Source organism: Poecilia formosa, unplaced genomic scaffold (assembly GCF_000485575.1).
Source record: "Poecilia formosa unplaced genomic scaffold, Poecilia_formosa-5.1.2 Scaffold234, whole genome shotgun sequence".
NCBI classification, from domain to species: Eukaryota; Metazoa; Chordata; class Actinopteri; order Cyprinodontiformes; family Poeciliidae; genus Poecilia; species Poecilia formosa.
The window spans coordinates 436,575-456,815 of record NW_006800173.1 but is presented as its reverse complement, the minus strand read 5'-3'; the positions used below and the strand labels follow the sequence as shown (position 1 = coordinate 456,815).

Genomic DNA, 20,241 nt, shown 5'->3' with positions numbered 1-20,241 from the left:
CCCATTGAGGGGGGTCAATATGCTGAAGTGGCCCTCGGTGAAATTGAGTTTGACACCCCTGATCTACATGCTGCTACAATGTGATCAGTTTTTATAAACAATAAATTTAACTTTTTTTTTTTTTTTTTTGCATTTTTTGTAAAGAAAAACATTGCGTTATTCACACTACAAGTTCTAATAATGTGTTGTTTTTTTAAGATACTTTTTAATGCAATTTACTCAATTTACAAGCTTTGGAATTATTTGCAACCTATATTAAAGTATATATGGTGCTAAAGAAAAAAAATATAAAAGGAAGTAATAAAGAAATAAATATTACTAAATCTGTACGTGTGGAGGCCTTTTCCTTAAAGTAAAAGATGAATTTATGCTCTTCAGTACAATCTGTGCTCTTTAATTTTGAAAAAAAAAAGAAGATAATAGATTTAAGTAAAAACTATTGAAAAGTAAAAGTAAGGATTCCTTAAGATAAGCTATTAACGTGAGTCTGTTACAATCTTTTACCCACACTATCTGCTTTATTTCTTTATTTACAAAACATTGGAAACAGGCACATTGAGTTATTTTATGCCATTGGAACATTACAGGATTTAACACATTACTAATGTGTCTCCTATCAGATTTCCAGCTAATGGTTTTGTTGCATTCCTTGTTATCGGTTAGGCTTTTCAGCTCAGTACGGTGCAGCCACACATCAGGATAAAACACCTTGAAGTGTAGCAGATTTGAGCAAATTGAACTCTTTTTGCAGCAAGCCATATTTGTGATTGCTTTACAGTTTAAATATGACTTTCTATTACCACCACCGCAGGTTTATAAGTGACAAAACGTAGTTTCTTGTAATGAGGTGAGACCCACACTTCCATTTTCATGAGGCCCAACACTAAGCAACTGCAAAATCAACCATTAAATTTGTCAGACATACTCAGGGTCAGGACTGTGTTTCTAAACACAAAATATAAATGTGCTTCTGCTCTCTGTCAGTGCATTCTGTTATTTTCAATCAATAAATACAAGTTGGAGTTTTAGTTCCTATTACTGAGGAACAGCTGTGCACAATTTGCCCTTTACCTGCTGGGAGTGGCAGTTCTCACTTAATGCAACTCCCAGCTGGGACAGACTGTCCTCAGTGCACCACAGTAATTCTGCCCTCAAAGGAAAGACTTAATTTAGTGGAGTTCACTTCATTAACCTCTGTATGTGAAGCACTTTCAATGCAAATAATCATATGGTTTGTAATAATGGCTTTCTATATTGGAGAAGTAGAAATATTTGAGTCAATGACTTGACTCAGTCAGCTGGTCTTTCTTGGAGAAATAACGCATTAGCAATTTGCATTATTGTGTATAATCAGTGGAATGAAGTTAGGATTCTGCTGCATGTCATTGGATCCTAATCTGACTATTGATTATACTGGAATATGTTAAAGTGATCTGAACTGAATTTGAATTCAATTCTAAATAACTCACTTTGTAAAGTGAGTGCCCTAAATAACATTTTTTTTTAATTTGTCACTATATGAATAAAAAAAATGGTTAAATTAAATAAACTAAATAAATTTCAGAATTATGCATTCATACATATTCCTGACATTTATTCATAGTCAGCAGTGTAATCACTTTTCTTTTGCTGCCATTGGATATTTATGTTTGCTTAATCTCTAAAGCAAGCAGAGCACTGAGAACTGGAAGCTTTTTGCAGTGTGTATTTTCCATAAATATACCTAAATATGGCCTAGGGTTGTCCTAATGCATGCTGCTCATTACCCATATTTACATGATGGTAAAATATGTTAGCAGAGAGAAAGATGCTGCTTTTACTGCAGTGGATTTTTTCCTTACAAACAAATGTTTTTAAGGATACTTTAGTGCCTGTAGTCCATGTGTCACTAGGATAAAACTTGACAGTATATTCAACCAGAAAACCTAGCAGATCTCCTAAATTTAGATTCTAATGATTTAATGGTAATCTCTCATTTCTCCATGAACATAATTTTGCAAAAATAAAACTTGGTTTCTTACAAAAACTGCAGTTTTTTTCCATCTTTCTACAACATCACACTGATGACATTTCAAGTCAAATCAACTTTATTTTCACAAAGCATTTCAACAACAAGGCAATTTAACATGGTTGACGTCATGATTCAGTTCTTTAATTTAATGATTCAAGAAGTGAATCATGAAATGGGTTTCACAAACTCTCTTAAAGGCCTTTTTACAGCTTATTCAACTTTCTAAGCAGTTTTGGATGAGTTTAAAAGTTTAATGTCTGTTTTTATAGATTTTTCTTCAACTTGAAAGAAAGTACTTTTTTTTTCATTTACCTGCAAAAACCGCAATCTATCAAATTTTATTGCAGCAAAAAGTTTGACATTTTCCAGCGAAATGATGACAAATGGAAGAAAAAGTTATATAAAGAGTCAAAACTTAAATTAAAACTACAACAGCTGACTTCATGAAAACTACTTTTGCACTCATGCTGCTATAAACAGCTCTTATTCGTGGGGTATAAACACATCTCTGAGGGTGTCATGAACTGGTAAGCAGCAAGATGTCAACAGTTAATACTCTGGAGTCCTGTGAGATTTGGCTATTTTTTTTTCAGTGCACCCTGTAGGAAGCTTGTTTGGATTGAGACCCGGGGAGTTTGGAGGCTGGGTGAATACTTTAAGCTCCTTGTCTTGTTCCTCAAGCTGTTTGAGCAGTTTTAGCAGTGTGGTGGGCCGCGTTGTCCCGCTGTGGGAAGCCCCTGCTGTCAGAGCTGTGCTGTTTCCATTTGTCAGTGGGTTCCCTTTTCTGCCAGTGTTTTAGATGGATGGTATATGTCAAAGTAACAGCCACACAAACCTTGAGACTCTAAATTTCCCTGCAGAGCCTGGGATTGTAACAAGAGGAGTACTAATATTCACCTTCAGTTTGAACGAGTGTGATCAGTAAAGTTGTTTATTAGATATGCAGTCATTCTTTAGTGTGTTTATACAGGTTAAAGGAAATTTACGTTCATATTGAATGAACCTTAAAATATCTGACTGGTGTTTGACTGAGTGTGTGGCTAAAAGAGCTTCCACAAAAATGTTGCTGTTTGGTTTAAACTGTGGAATATAACTAAAACAGAAATACGTATCTCGACACAAAACATCTCTCACAAAAAAAAAACAACAAACTGTTTTAAAATTTAAAATGCTCAGTGCTGCTCTGAACTGGGTGTGTTCGTGTGTTTGAGTGTGTAAATAAATTAAATAATACCCTGGAAAGAAAGCCAATTGTTTTTGCTCATAAATAAACATTCTTTTCATTTATTGAATTGTCCCTGAGCTTTTTATTTCATACATTTTTCAGCAGGGAGCCAGTTAGGCTGCAGTTCGTGGCCTTAACAGGATCTCTAACGAGTTTTAAAAATGTTCTACCACACCTTGGTTATCACTTACGTTTGGCTAGAAGCACCAGGGATTATTCTAAAAAAAACGTGAATACTGTTTCTTTCCCCTAGATGCTGCAAGTTATAACAACTCTAGAAAACAAACTGTGTCATAAATATTTTGGGCTTCTAAAATGAAGCTTTCTACTACCTTCACAAACACCCCACAGTTGTACAAGGTTGCACTTACAGAGGAAAAATGAGCGGTGAGTATGGTATGTGCATATTCTCAAGATGACGCTTGTACACTCAAGAAAGAAGCAGAAATAATAGCTCAGATAGAAGAGAGAATATAACCTAAAACGGAACAGTTTAAGGCTGTGATACATATACAGGAAAAGCATACAGTAAATAATGCATGGTATACATACTTGCAGCCTTTTTTGGGACCTTACAGAAATGTATTGTTCTCATTCCTAGAATGTACAGGTCCTTTATTTTAAATTCAGTGGTTGTTTACAAACTTAAGTGATGCTTTTACTGGACAAACAGACGTTCATGATTTTACAGGCTTATTTACCTCAACATAGAGGCTATTCCAAAAACCTACCCGCTGTTTACCTGGAGACTTACAAGGTATTTACTGACACCTCAGATTACTTTCTGAAGTTTACAGCTTACTTTTACAAGAACAGACAAGAAAGCTTGTCTTTTTGTGCTATCTTTTAGATAACTTTGTCTAAATGTAAGAGAATTCACATCCAGATCTCACAAATCAATTTCTGGAAACTGCTGGGGTATTTACCTGGAACTTAGAGGTTACCTTTTGGAGCTTACAGGTTACATTACCAGAGCTTACACAATACTTTCCAGAACTTACAAGTTGCTCTTTATAGAACAGTGTATCTTAGTTCTGAAAAGTTACCTTTAAAATTTTTGATAGTGCTAGGTCATCAGTTACTGAATGAAAGAGTCTGTTTCCTTTACGTACTCTTCACATTTCAGAAACCTAAATGTTCTGGGAAAAAAGGTCATACATTCTGTAAAGATAACCTTTAAAATCTGGAACGTAGGTGCGATTTCAGTGTGTAACTATTATGTTTCAGAAAATGTCAGGTCACTTAAAAAAGAACAGAAATTAAGTTCTGGGAGTTTAATCAGTAAGTTTTGGAAAATATCAGGTTGCAACTGAACAAGTTAAATAAGATTGTTCACAAAAGTAACCAGCACAAGTTCTAGGAAAAATATTTAACGTATTTTAAGAAGATATCTTGTTAATTATGGAAGATGCCTTGTAAAATCTCAGTTGCAGCTTATAGACTCTCAAAGGTACAACTTCAAAACTCATCTCAGGGATTCTGGAAACTAAACTGTCAGTAGGTAGATTGTAGAAACTACTGTGAGCAGAAGTCATATTATGTATTTTACATTATTACTAAGCAAGTCTACTGTGTTACTGCATTTTTACATACGTAAAATAGAAACTATAATTCAGGGTGCCCCAATCTAAACTTCCCAGCAATGTTTTTAGTTTGTTACGTTTTGGTGTTGGTGATCAACAAGGCAGTGTTTGGTTCAAATGTTCAAATGACACCAGGAGATTCTTCTACTTTCGACAGTATGCGGCACCCTGGAAATGAGAACAGGCTGATATAAGGCTGTGACTCAGCCGGCAAACACCACAGATCTTTGAGATAAATCTGGCAGTAATTACATGTTCTTTCCGGTTTTCATTTTTCCAAAAATGGTATTGACTGAAAATAAGCCTGCAGCATCAGGGGAGCATTCTGCACTTGATGTTTTCAGGCAACATGGAGCATCTATCCTCTCAGATTAGGGAAGCACATCACGAATCATTCAGCTGCAGGGGAGATAAGAGAATTTTACGCAAAGCCAAGCTCACTATGTGGTCCTCAGGAGGCTACCCACAAAACCCCCGAGTTCAAGTCTTCATGTTGCAACAGTGTGAGACTCATTCATGTCGTAGACTAAGCTGTTTTAATGTCAAAGACATGAGAAAGCTTATTACAAAAATCATTAATTTTTAAAGCTGTCATTACCTGAGTGAGAGCTGTGCATAGAGCAAAGATCCAAAGTGCCACCAGGTTGTCGTTTAGCCAGTCCTTTACTCGCTCGTAACATGGCTGCGGAGACACATAACCGGAGAGATAAAGCCAACCTTAATAGATGATAAGAAAACACAGCTTAGAACAACAAACGTCTTCTCCATAACGATTGCTCTTAAAAATGATCGCTCGTTTCCAGGAGCTTTACTTTTTCAGATAAAGGTCAAGTGCACATCAAATAAAACATAAGAGTCATTTATTACCATCTCCTTCCTCTCTGAACAGGCCTTGTTTTGAGCCTGTTTTACAAAAAAAAGCATTCAAATCATATATTTATTTTGTGATGAAGAGATAATTTCATTGCTGAGAAAATTAAAAGCAGAAAAAAATGTTTTTAAGAACAGAATAATATCTTGTATCAGTCTGGAAAGGGTCCAGAAACCCTTCCTGAGACTTTAAACCACAAAAGAAGTCATGATCAATAAATTTGGGGAAAGAAAACATAGTGAACCTACCAAAATGATTCCATGAATACATCATTAGATCAGAAAACATAGCTGAAATCATCCGTTGCGACTTACATTTTGAATTTGCCCATTGTTTTTGACGTTTTGTTTTTATGACCTAAAACATTTAAATATGACAAAAAGGGCAAAAACAGTGAAAATCTGCAAAGGTGTAAATTGTCTCCGAGAGTACTGTCTTTTGAAACTGTAACATTTTCTGCAAAGAAAGGAGAGATGCAATTACAGAGCTACGTCTCCCAGATCAGTGATATGATGAAAAGGACATCTATTATCAAAGCAAAGTAAGTGGCTTTCTACGTGTTCCTGAACGCTAAAACCAGAAGTGATGTGGGTGACATTTGCTATATGGCTCAATAGACCTTTCACTGACATGTGTGCCAAACTGTGTGGTGGATTATGATTAATACACTGCAGCATGTACGGCCTGATGCACTGTAGGAAGGAAGAGTGTTATCAAAACAGGCTACTGCACTGTTCTAATTAAATTATTCATTTCAGCAGACGTGACGCGATGATTGTGCTATATTTCAAAACTTCTTACACCGAGAAGCTGAGTCAGAGCCAAGGAAACCAAACACAATCTTCTCTCCTTTTTACTGTTGCTTGAAGTGTCAGTGAACCAGAAAATATATATACCTGAAAAATGCTTCTGGGCTGGATCAATATGGAAAGTCATGCAGTGGGCCTGAATTTAAGACAGGTTGGGGGGTATTTATCACACTGTTGTTCAACTGCAACCCTCCTGGATCTCAGAGCTGCAATGGAATTGATATAAATTTATATTTTATGGTTAAACTTCCACTGCAAACTCCCATAAAACAGATTTGTGACCTTTCATTGCAACTCTCAGCTCTGGGATTAAGCCCATTTACAGCCATCAAGCGCTTCATCAAAATAGTAACAAACTTTTAAATAGTTTTAATCAGTCTACCTGAGCACCAATGGTTTGTTAGGAGCTCATGTGAGGCATTTACCAGATAAAGAAAGATAATTTCTTCTGAAGTCATAAAAGCTACAGACAGGTCTGAAGTGGAGTGAATGCTTAAATCCAGAGGAATAACCAATGAACTCTTTCCAACTGGTAGTCTGATTATTGTAAAGAAATATACTAAACATCGTTGCATAGAATTTACAATTTAATCTTGCAGTGTATAAATGCATAAAAAACTGTCTGCTCATCATGGGTCATCAAGGTAACAGATCCAGCAGGGAAATGAAACGGCCTTCAGGTTGATCCTAAAGATACAAAAGTGTTCGTAGGCCAGATTAGATACATGTCGCCTCCTGAGAGTTTTGCTTTGGCCCAAAGGTCTCCTCCTAGAGAAATTTTCCTGGAAACGTTCCCGGAGCAGTTCGCGTCTTTGTGGCCTTCACAGCCTTCAAAAATTTCCTAAAGATTAAGATTAATTCATTGTGATGTCCAGTCTAAAATAAAAAGTAGCATTCAAAACGTTTTGCTCAGTCTCTACTGAGCAAAAAGGCCTCAATCTTACATACCAATATAGAGCAAAGTTTTTTTATTTTATTTTATGTTGCTTTAGCATTTTAGGATATTTGATGCTCGATTTGTTTCTTAGGTTGATCGGCTATTAACATGTCAGTTTGTTGGCATGTGGAATTTTCTATAAATGCAATCGGGCTAAAGATTTCAGGGAAATAAAATGCGTTTGCCGCTGTAAAGAAATCAGCAGAAAATTGGCGTAATATCAACATGACACTAATACCAGACTACACCTTTGGTTTAGACGTGACCGACAATCAGCTTTAGAGAACACATCGGGCTTTCAGTCGAAGGTGAAATTACTTGGTTGCACTCACAGGTATTGATTAGCTCCAGATTTGACTCTCAGTGACAAAACAACAACATGGTGGGTGTGCAAACATTTCAGTGAGGGTCCTCAGAGGTGCAAGCATGAGCTGAGCAAAATGTGTCACCTGAGGCATAAGAAATAAAGAAAAAAAAAACTGGAAACAGTGACAACACAATAATAAGCAAAGGTTTGTATCATTGCTTACATGACTGCAGACTAAATGGTTACTCTGAATTTTGGTTCGCAGAACTGGCTGATAAAAATGCATTTTATGAATTTATTTAAACCAAACAAAATAAATACTTATTTTGAGGAGTAATGAAAGGACTTTACTCATGAATTCTTGCAAAAGGAGTAATGAAGGTTTTACTGATGGATAGATGTCTGAGTTGTGCCTGGATCTTACAGTTACAGTAGGGAGCTACAGATAGATGTGATGTGCTGAGGACCTTCACAGTGTAAGAGCAGAAGACGTTGCTGTTGAGTGCAGTTCCTTCTCTCTGAACAGCAGGAAACTGAAGAAGCTGTGGCTGAGGCTGTGCCCCGTCAAGCCAAAATGTGAAGGAAAAAAGTGAACCAAATTCATGAAGCTGAGGAGTCCTAACGGTATGTTTTATAAAAACGAAAAAAAAAAAGAGAAAAAAAATCCTTTGAGAGACAGGGACAGTTGCTGAAACCATTATCTTACTCAACCTGTCCACTGACTTCTGACCACTGACCTTAGTCCTTTCTAAACCAAATCAATGCTCACACACAGAAACAACAGGAAGAGCTCTGTGTCTAACCCTTTCAAAAGTTTAAAGCCGTGGTTGGTGTTGACTTCATGGAACTCTGCCAACAATCCTAGTGGGCCTTTCAATGCTTTCTGAGCTGAAGGGCGGCATGTTTTTCTTTAAGGGAACCCTATCAATGTCTCCTTTATCTTGGCTGCCCCTCTGAACTGACAGCAACTCATCCCTATTGTTTTCCCCTCGCATAGAAAACGAAAATGCCCATCCAACTTTAGATTAACCTTTATTAGCTATTCTGGCAAAACAATCGCACTGGATGTCCCAAAGGATGCAACCATGGACTGGGTATTGCTGTCAGTTTTAGGACATTTTGTAGTTCGTCCTCCATCTAATCCACACCTACAGGATGAACCATGTTTTAATGTTGTGTAGGTTCAAAAAGCATCTTTGATGTTTCTGATTCTCCCAGAAGCACTGTTGTACAATGCCTTGTAAAATTGTTCATTTCCCTTAAAATTGCATACATTTCAAAAAAGTAGGGGAGAAATGTGAGCTGAAAGGAAAATGATGCCTTACAGATAAAAACCCAATGTATGGCTTCCATGTGTGTTTCCTCCCTTTAACCTAATACGCCCAAATGAAAACAACATACCTAATCACTAAATAGTCTCCATATGTGTAATTTCATCTCAGTATAAAAACAGTTACTATTTGAAGGCCACATCTGTCATGTTGCAGGTGTGGATTATTCAAAACATTCAGTTTTCACACCTGGGAGTCTGAAATACTAAATGAACGACAGACAAGTAAATGGACATAGAAGGAACATTTATGGTAGACTATAAACCAAAGTCACTGAGAAAGAGCAGTGAGTAAACCAGGGAAGACAGAGAAACAAAACACAAGAATTATTGCAAATTTAAGCATATCATAATCACTAAAAAACAAACCTTAACTAGACCAAAGTTACAAACACAAAACGTGTAGCCCAAGAGATTGTTACAGCACTACTTGTCATGATTAATACCAAATATTAAAACATAATATAAAAGTCGCAAGGATCTGAATGAAATAATAAATTATATGGGTTAGTAAATAAATTAAAAGTCAGACTGAATAGATGAAGTCAAAAATGCGATAACCCTGGAAAAAGGCTGTAAAAGAGCAGAAATCTATTTATGCTCTGAAAAAAACAGTTTTACAACCTAGAATTATTAACCAATAACTTTTGAGTTCAGACTCAGGTTAATTATTTTTGTCCTTCAATTCCTTAGAAAAATATGTGCAAGTGTTCGTCTGCTGTGGACAGTAAACTGCTGCTGAACTAAAACTGATCCTTGTATCTTTCTGCCTCTGTGAATGTAGCCCCTGTACTTTAATTTGCTTTCATTGACTTAATTGTGCCAGCCTTCGTTGCCACAGCTCACTCTTTGCTGCTGAGACCTGCCTATTTCTGTCTGCACGAATCAATCCAGCCTTCAAACTGCCTCATTGTGGGTTCACATCATCACACGGTTGAGGATTTCATTTTCTGCCTAACAATAAAAGAAAAAGTAAAAGTATTTCTTGTGCTTTGACAGAAATATTGCCACTCTGTACCTGTCTTCCACACGTATCTTGCACAGGCTGTTTATTTCTACCATGTTCATCGTAAAACTGAAATGCTGTATGTTTTTATTAATTTTGCACGAGGAAAAGGAAATGTTTATATCTGCCTCAAGACACTTCAGTAACATTAAGTCGTTGGCCTTGAATGGCACGCCTGACTTCTCTTCGTCAGTATTAAACTCAATTGAGAAATCACTGGAGTGAACGTGGATTTGATTTCAATCCGAGACGCTTGACAAGATGAATTTAATCGGATGTTACTGGCAAAGCACAGGCGGCATGGGAATGTGAATGTAATTATAAAAAGATGTCTCAAATTGGGAGGTGTTTGCAAGATGTGAATGCAGCTATTTGTTGGAACGGAGACATGGCATGAACAGAGGTGACAAATTAACAGATACACAACATTCACAAATACTTGGTTAAAGTGGCCCTTTTTAGCTGGAATTCAGAGGTCTACATGGAAGCCAACAAAATTTCCTGCAGGAATCAAAACACGTTTATTTTATTTTCAGTGGTTCGTGGAGAACAGCTTTCAGAAACGTGCTGAAAAAGCTCACAGGTTGGGAACGGATACAGTTTGTTCCTGGAAAGCCTTTGACTCAGAAAACACACTTTCTAAACCTGCAACCAGCATCTTCAACATGCATCTTATGTCTTGGTCTTACATAGACCAAGACAGTAAAAATGCTTTTGTTTTATTACGTTGGAATCCATATTTAGTTTTTTTTTTTTTTTCATTTCCAGAAGCTTCTGTAGTTTAAGTTGGTCGTATATAAAAACTCTGGTTTGAGTTTTTTTCTCTCACTGTAGTACTTAGTTGATGTTTCATTTAATAGACTGGATTTTTTTGTGTAATTTGTCCTACTTTCCTTATGTTTTTCTTGTTACACATGTTCATTGTTTTTTGTCACTTTTTAGGCCATTAGTTGAGCAAAGTGTTCTGTTTAGTTAGTTTTTCTGTGTATTCATGCTGTTTATTCCAGACATTCTCCCTCAGTTGCCTCAGTTCCTGTTTTCCCTAAGCTCCAACGCATCTGTTGATAAATTGCACTTGCTCCCAGCAATCAACCTCCACAGCAATGTAGCATCTTTGTCTCAGTCACTCTTTGACAGATCTCTTTGTTATTTGCCCTTGTGTTTGCTCTTGTGTACTCCATATTCTCTCGTCTCTTCGTTCTTTCTTTAGCGTTTGGTTGTGTTTCCTGTAAATCACCTCAAACATGATCCTGCTGTCCCCCTTCCTGCAGCTGGGTCCTCCAACAACTCCACAACACATGACATAATGAGCATATGCTTTGCTGCTTTAAACAGCAGAACTTTACCATGATTTGAAGCTGCTTCTCAAATCCTAGTTGTAATACGGCAAATATCCCCAGTGCAAGTTCATTCTCTACAAGAATCGTCTCAAAGTTAAGATTAAAAAATAAATATTTCTTTTAAAAAAAGGACTGATCTGTTTCTAGCATGCAACTTTTTCATTTGATTAACTCATCCATACAAAAACACCTATTAATTAGGGGTAGACATTTATAATTGATCTTTTTCTGTTGTTTGGCACTTTGCTTGCTGCATCCTCAACATTTGAGAAATTATCACAGCATTTCTCAGAAGGAAACATTCCCTGATGTAAATGCTTCAAAATATTTGCATCACAATAACAGTAAATGTATAAGCTCAAAAGCAAATGAAATTAAATCACTCATGTGAGAGACTGAAAGACAAAGATAGAATTAAAAATCAAATAGAGAAATGCACTGTAGTTGCATTCCAGTAGAATATTTTAAGTGTAAAGTAAATAATATAGAACTAAGAAAAATACAAAAAGAAGTACAAAATCAAAACGCTTAATGGTTTAAAGCAAGTGTTACGGCCCTGGGCCTTGTTGGGCCTGAGTTGCAGGTCTTGTCTGTCTTTGCTCTTCCCCTCTACAGGTGCTGCTGATTTGTTCATTTGGAGCGCAGAGTACTTGAACCTGGCTGTCTCCGTCTTCTGGGTCGCCCTCAGCGTCCACTCTGCCGCTTGACGCTTGCGATGTTTGGTGGCCAGGCCTCAGCTCCCCTCCTTTTTACACTTTTGAGTTTGTCTCTGTTTTGGCACCTCAACACTTTCATATGCACTCTTGCAACACATCCAAGCATTTGCATTACACCACTAATATCCACAATCCATTGTTGTTTTTGTTAGTATTCATTTGTATGCACTTTAACCACGGCATGGTCTTTCGTTTTTGTTATGACCTTGAGCTAGTCGTAACAGCAAGTTATGCTTTGTTTTTATTTGTTGGTTCTGGGAAAATAGCCTTAAAGTTCTAGGAATTTCCAGAAAATAACCAGAACTTTCTGTCAAGTACAAGTTACAGGGGAGTATCTTATAAATACTAAACAACTAATCTGTGATTTCCAGAAATTAAACAGTTAACAACTAGAAGATATAATAACAACCAGAATGCACCCTGTCCTATAAATGTCGAGGAACTACAATTTCCAACAGATTTCTGGGGTATCTCCAGAAAGCGAGCTGCAAATTATGTCTAAACCACATGTAATTTCTCAAATATGATTGAAAATTCCAGAAAGGGTTTTGTAAGTTTACAAAAAATACTATGAATTCTGGGAAAATACCCTGCAGGTTTCATGAAAGTAGAAGCTGCATGCTGAATGGTGATTTGTTTCGTCAAACTTCTCACACACTCCCTCTATCCAGATTTAACCTGAGCACAATTTAAAATGCTGAAGAAGTTACTCAGTACATTCACCTAACAGAAAATGCATGAAATACACCTATCAATTAACGGTAACTCGTTCAACACAGTTGAATACAGTCACTTTATTTGAGAATGTCTGTACTGTAGTCAGAGCTTTACAAGCACAGAGTGCCAAGTTTGTCAATTTTCATTTCATTTTCATTATGCTTTTCTCTTCTCTTCTTTTTGAACATCTACTTATAAAATACATGAACTTTCTTGGCTCAGAAGACTCAAAACATGGTTTCAATATAAATACCTTCTCATATTCTATACTGTATGGATGTCAAGCGACAAAACAACCCACAAGGTGTGACATGTTTAAAAAAGTGAAGTTCCACCCACTCAATCTGCAGGTTGACAAACTGAAACGCTTCTTGAGGCGGCATCTGGCACACTCGACGTGCTTTCTGAAACAGCCCATTTACCATTTTGTAGCAACAGCATTATTAGATGATAAACACAGGCGTCATTGCCAATTTTCCCTCATCATCTTCACTCATTATGACGTTCTTTGATAGCATTTGCACTGCTGGACTATCTCATTTTTGTCATACTCTTAAGACCCTGATGATGATAATGAACTTCAAACAACATTTTTTATTTCACTGCTCCTGCTTGCAGATTATTATGATGTAAAGATACTTTGGTAAAGTATCACAATAATCATTGTCTGCGGTTTGCTCAGCTGCTACCCTGACACATCCCCCCCCCATCTGTTTAATTTGAGGAGCGCTGATGTTTAGTAAATGAATGCATCCTCTGTAATTCATGGCTGTGTTTTTCATACATGCATCATATGCACATCTGTCTTAGATGTGGTTTATTTGAGGATGACCACTCCAAACGCAGTGTGAATATTTTGAATGTAAAGCTTAACTTTTTTAATTTGTGAGGCAAAAATGAAAACAAAAACAAAAAAAAGACAAATGCCATTGGATCTGTGTAACCTTTTCCATTTTGTGGATACATTTTAGGGATCTGTTACTTCTTTATCTTTTGGAAATATTTTCAACTTTATGAATACAGATATATTTAAAAATTTATTTTACTGTTTTAAGTTGTTTTAAGTCGTCAACATGTACAGACTGAGCATTGATCTGACCATTAAGTTACATGCTTTTAAATGCTGCAGTTATTTTTTTTTATCTCTTTCTTAAGGAGATTGAGACCTCACTGAAAAAAGTGTTAAAACTCAGCAGCTGTCCAAAGAAAAAAAATGTTTGAGTCTTTTTAAGTCTCCAAAATGGCTTTCGATCCATCTTGTCCAAGGAAAAGTGGTATCATTACCAAAATAGCTGAGGCACCCATAGGGGTTGGTTGTGTTCAAGCACATTTAGTGACTATCCAGTCCTATTAAAAGCTACCATAAGGTTGTCCCTAGTTTTTGAATTTGTTTGTAGCATTTATTGGAGATTTTCAAGGTGTCATCGTTGAGAGAGGGATATGTGAGTCAGGAACCTCAAGGTCAGATCTTTGCTTTTTGCAGATGATGTTCCACCGGTGCCTCATCTATAGTCATAAAATGTAGCTAATGCCTGAAATAACTGGATCCCAGATCCACGTGGCTAAAATTAACTTCTTGCAAAGTTCCTGAGCTTAGCCTCAGAGGTAGAGAGTGAAGAGCTCAGGCATCCGTGAGTAGCAGGGAATAAAGTCATTCAGTGATTCAAAATAAGTCAGCTGTGGTGGTTCAGTCACCGTAGCAAGATGCCTCCTAGCATCCTTTCTTTGGATTCTTTCTTGGGACTTCCCACTGGGAGCAGAACCTGAGGCAGACTCAAACTCACTGGAGAGAGTGTGATATCTTTTCTGGTCTGTGAATATTTGGAAACTATCAGAATATGAAGAGCGCTACCAGTCAGAGGTATTCTTGAACTTGTTGCTTCAGTGATCTAATGGATTGATGATCATACAGACAAATAAATTAATGGATAGAAATACAGCAAAAGCACTGATTTAAGTTACTTTTTCCATATCATAGTTAAAATGGTTTTCCAGATAGCAAAAGTTTGTTCTTGTTTACTTCATAAAGGAGCAAAAAGCATGTCTTGAATTTTAACCCCAAATGTATAATTTAGGAGAACAAAAAGGTCCGCCATTCTTACTGTCACTCCAATTTTGTGTGCGAATCCATTGTTTTAAGGGCGCATAAAACTGGAAGCCTCGGGTTTAGTGTGTCACAGCAGACAAAAGCTTAGGGCAAAGAAGCCCCAGCTGCCAAGAGAAGATCATTGTTTAAGGCTGACTGTGATTAGACTTCTGAAACCACAGTAGACTGTTCAGAGATGAGAATCCGGAGCAAAAGACGGCTTCAACAAATCTTATTTTAAGACTTCAGAGGAGAAAGGGGAATATCAGAAGGGATTTTATTTAAAAAAGGTTTCAATTTCCTTCTTTTGGTGCAAAACATTTTGTATGAAGAAGTCAAAAAGTAATTTTTGCCAGGTTTCTATTTAGAACTTGAAATAATGTGAAGCTTCAATGTCTAGTTTGTACGGAGAATGCTAAGGGAGCAAGTGGACACTCATATGGGAAAGGTGTTACATTAGATTTAATAGCTACATTAACACAGTCATTTCTACAGTCTGCAGCTTTGATTTACAGTTCCACATGAAGGTGGAGTAATTTTAGTTCTTCATTAAGGTGCAATAAAACAACTAATTCTATCTGTCCAAATATATTATCTGAACACGCTCAATTTCCTCATTAGTGGCAACTTCTAGTGCTCCTAAATTACATGGAGACTAATGCGTTTCCATAGTGTCCACACTGTAGCAACGCAGCTCCTCATTCCTTAGAAAATGACAGAACTTGTTCTATTCCTCTGAGCCTGCTGTTTAACAGTCATGGTGCCGTATGCTGCTGTGAAGCTTCCTTTTGTAGATCAGTCATTTTTTATGGTTTCTACTTTGGTTTTAGTGGCTCACATTATTGGGACAGGATTATTCATCACTGTGACCCTTTAATAAGTGCTCTTAAAGAGATACACAACAGACCATAGGCCTGAAAATGTGCATGCATCTCACATTCTGTGCTAAGGTTTATTTAAACATATTATAACAGAAATTGAAAGTGAAACAACTCTCCATGCGGTACAACTGCCTAAAACGAAATAACGCTAAAGCTAATCATGTGTTAAATAAAACATTAGTAGCAGCAGCAGTCAACCCTTTTGGGAAATGTGGCAAATTCAGTATTAGTAATAATGAATAAAAGTTTCTTGGCCCAGCTGTTTGCTTGTGGATGCCTGAAATAATTTTTACAAATGCATCCAGAAGGTCCAGAATTGCCTTTTTTTTTCTTTTCTGGCAAACATTTAAAATATTGATTGTTGTATAAAATTGACCCCAGACAGGGATAGAAACACAAAATGCACTTAAAACAAACACTCTGTACCTTGCAAAGATACTCTTTGAAGGTCTCCAGATGTGATTCACGTTACAATTCTGAAAATGCATTTAACTAAGATTTTCTGTGACTAAATTCACCCAGGCATTACTGTAAAGTAGAAGGAAAAAGGTTGATAGTTGTCAATGTTTTAAATGCATTTGTATTCAGTCACCTTGACTCAATTCCTGCTTTTTACAGCATCTCTGGAGACTAGCATATTTGACCATTTTTACAAAACAGCTCAAGCTTCATTGGACACCAATCTTGAACATCAATTTAGAATTTTCTTAATTTTGGGTTAGGTCTGAACTTTGACTGGGCCATTCTAAAGCATGAACGTGGCTTGATCTGACCTATTTTGTTGTAACTCTGGCTGCATTTTTTCTAGGAATACCAAGGAATACCATCTAGCTTCATCCATCCCATTGACACTGAGCAGCTTCCCTGTTCCTGCTACAGAAAATCCTACCCACATCATTGCCATGTTTCACAGCAGTGATGGTGTGTTCAGATTTGTGCTGTATTACTTTTTCTCTTTGTATGGATAGACAAAAAAAAAAAAAGTTCTGTTTTGTTATCATCGGAGTAGAGCACCTTTTCTGTTGCTACATGGTTTGCTGCTATGTGTTGGTTCTTTTTTTTATTGCATTTTCATTTGTCTTTGTGGAACATGCTGGGCACGGGAGGAGATTGTGGGTTTCATAGATAGGAAAGCAGATGTTCTCTATGAATCATGCTGTTTAAGGCGCCATGCTGCTCGTGCCACAGAATGACCTGAATTTGTTTGATTAACACTCTCTCCTCCCTCTCATCAGATCCTCCTATGACCCCAGCATTGTTATTCACAATGTGGAGTTTTCATTCTATTGCTAAGCAGATAAGCTTTGTATTTGGTTTTTAGATTGTGCATTGATTTTAGGGATTATCTTTAGGAGTTGGGTTGTGGATCATGTTTTGATATATACGCTAATTACTTCTTTTAATCATTAGGAAAATCTTGCTTTTTTTTTTTTTTACTTTGCTGATGGTTTTCCTCCCTCTGTCAAGTTTTTGACCAACCTCTGATGTTTTGGCAGAACAGGTAAATTGATTTTAAGATATAAAAGGCAGGACTCTTAATTATTTACACTTCTGGTTTCTGAAAGCACTTTATTGTATTTAGATTTTAGTAGTAGCCACAGTTTGCAGGTCTGCAGATATGAATCTAAAATCATTTGTAAGCCATTATTGTTTTCTGGTGTTTCATATAAAACCACAATAAAATACATACAGTATTCCATTGTGGTTGTAATTTGAAAAAAATTAAGGGGCAAGAATGCTTTTGCAAGGCGCTGCAAGAAAGTGTGACGGTGGAATCTAGAGACTCACCTATAATCTAAACAGATTTCTTTAAACAGTCACAGGAAGAAACCCCCCACTTTTTTCCATATGCTTTTACATATACTCTACTGATTATTATGCCCCAACTTACTGCAGTCCACCAAGTTCCTGGGTTGTCCAGTCCACAGTTGTCGCTGTACTCCAGGCAGCAGGAGTCTGGGACTCGGGTGGCATTATAAACCTCAAACCAGTCTGTGTGGTTGGTGACTCCACAGCAACGAAACTGTACAAGAAACAGGAGCAGAGTTATGGAATATTAAGGCAACTACTTCAAATCTCTACTTTATGATAATACTTTATGATATGGGAGCTATACCATTTCCCGCCACCAGGAATAAGACTGATGTATTTTATATTTGCGAAACATGTCTGACGTTGGCTTCTCCTGCACATTTTTTCCAAACCTTCTTTTACAGTTTTGAAACTCACCTATTTCTTTTAATCTACATCTTTCTGCATTGTAATTGTTATGGATTTTTGATAAGAGGACATCATGACTTTCAGTGAAATCCGATTCATCAGTGAAATGATAAAGTGTCCCTTGCTGCTGGAGCGCCTCCCTTCTGCACTACATGCACAGAATGACAAACTCGTGTTAATTTACAACTTGCTCACCCACTTGATGAGTAGATCAGGTGTGCAATTTTTCAAAAACGAAAGATGAACTTCAAGTATTCCCTGCTAAGATTATAAATAATTAAGGGTGTTATGACTCTCCACAGTTTACTCTTTTACTCAAAACTACAACCCTTATCCAAAACTAGCACTTGATCCCTGTAATTTCCCTTTTTAGTAGAATGATAAATAGTTTTATTCTATTCTTCAAATCCAGATGTCATAAATTAAGCTTAAATTGCCTCTAGACGTTTTGGAAAAGGCCCAAAGTTTATTCTTTTCAAACATCTAAGAAGTTATTTCACAACATTTGATTAAATTGGGGAAAAAGTGTGTCATTGTGTAGAGTGAAGCAAGGAAATAAGATGGGCTGAAGGGCAACTTAGAAAAAAAGAAGTCAATACTCCAAGATCAACACACAAACAAAATTAACAAACAAAAAAGACGATTTCAGGATCAAATTCGTACGAAAGTAGACTGAAGGAAAACAAAGTTGATGGTTTGGTGAGGAGGAATCTCACCAAACCACAGTGAGAAGCTTCAGAAAGGATATCCAAAATGTTTGACTAAGATCATATACTTTCTGCTATCCAAATACAAAAGAAATGTATGTACACTTCTGAATGTGAAGAAATTTGAATATAAAAAATCTCCAAATAACTTCTTGTTAATATGGCATTTAACAAACAGAAATAATCTTGGCAGTCCTAAATGATTCCAGCAGGAAAGGTGGTGTCTGATTTACAGAACAAAAGGTCACATGTCTTATTATAGTGCATGTAAATATTCAACATTAACTGTACATACACTGTCCTGCAAGTGGCTATAAATATTATCCAAGGTGTCCTTTGGTCCGAGGACATGTGCCTTATTATTCATTCAGTGACTCAGCATGAATGAAAGAGGTTTGGGAAGAAGGGAGTAACAGAATGAGAGCTGCGTTTTAATGGTCTTCCTCTCCAGTAGACAGCGGCGCTGATCCTACAGGGATAAAAGCGCACACTCATATTTGCGTACCTACGGTTTCAAACGATGGCTTATTCATGCAGATTCTGTTCATCCTGAATGCAGAGAAAATAAGAGCTCTGCAGGTTATCATCCACACGAAGCGATGTAGACCTGCATTGATTTGCATAGCAATAGATTCCACTGTCATGTCTGTTCATTTGCCGCAGATGCAAACACAAACGCAAACAGCGAACCTACCAGGCACTTGATTGCATGTGGGCACACACACATGCAATCAAGAGTCAAACTTTGGCTAATGGATTAAAACTACGAGCTACAGCAATGTATTCAAGAGCCCCGAAGAGTGCAATTTATCATTTGAAGTCTCCCAAAGGGTTTTTTTTCAGCTGCAGCATCCGCCTTTAATTCCCAATCTTTGCCTCTCATATTGTATTTTCTTTCCAGAGGAAATAGAAAAAAAAGAAAAAGACAAAAGGAAAACGCACATCAAAGTTTGAGCTGGAAACAAAGATTAGCTATGATGTTTGCATTATATTCCTTCACTGCATTTTACCACCCTTCTTAGACAAAGCAACTCTACACTTTAATTGTGCCAAAGAAGGATGACTACAGTGGCTTTCAGAAATGTACACACTCCTATTAAAATTCCAGGCTTTTGCAATTACATCCTGCATACCAAGGTGTGCACACTTTTATGCTAATACTTTGTTGAATCACTTTTTCCATTTCATTTTATGATACATTCTTCTAGTCCAGCAGCATCCCACATCACGACTTGGCAATATTTGGCTACTCTACCTTGCTAAAGTTCTCGAGACCTTAGAGATTAAGAGGACATCAAAAAAGCCCCAATTTTCCTCTTTCCATTCTTTTGTTGTTTTGGATGAATACATCGGCACTTTGAGCCTAAGAAATCAAATCCCTCTTTATGCAAAACTTTCTATTTATAAAACAGACAGTTTTGGGACTAAAGCTGGCTGGTGTAACTATTCACAACTTAATCTGCCTTGACTAGACTATGATGATGACGTAAACCAT

At 36.9% G+C, this 20,241-nt stretch overlaps 1 protein-coding gene across 3 annotated transcripts in view; it reads right to left on the bottom strand.

The window, feature by feature from the left end:
* The window catches only part of tspan4a (tetraspanin 4a), a 183,987-nt gene that overhangs the window by 5,370 nt on the left and 158,376 nt on the right, over positions 1 to 20,241 (bottom strand). For all 3 annotated transcript variants that reach the window (XM_007568977.2, XM_007568976.2, XM_007568978.2), the window contains 2 exons: positions 17,711 to 17,842; positions 5,418 to 5,501 (listed from right to left, as the gene is read on the bottom strand). In XM_007568977.2, coding sequence (XP_007569039.1) covers positions 5,418 to 5,501; positions 17,711 to 17,842 — 216 coding nt within the window. The remainder of the gene's footprint in view (positions 1 to 5,417; positions 5,502 to 17,710; positions 17,843 to 20,241) is intronic.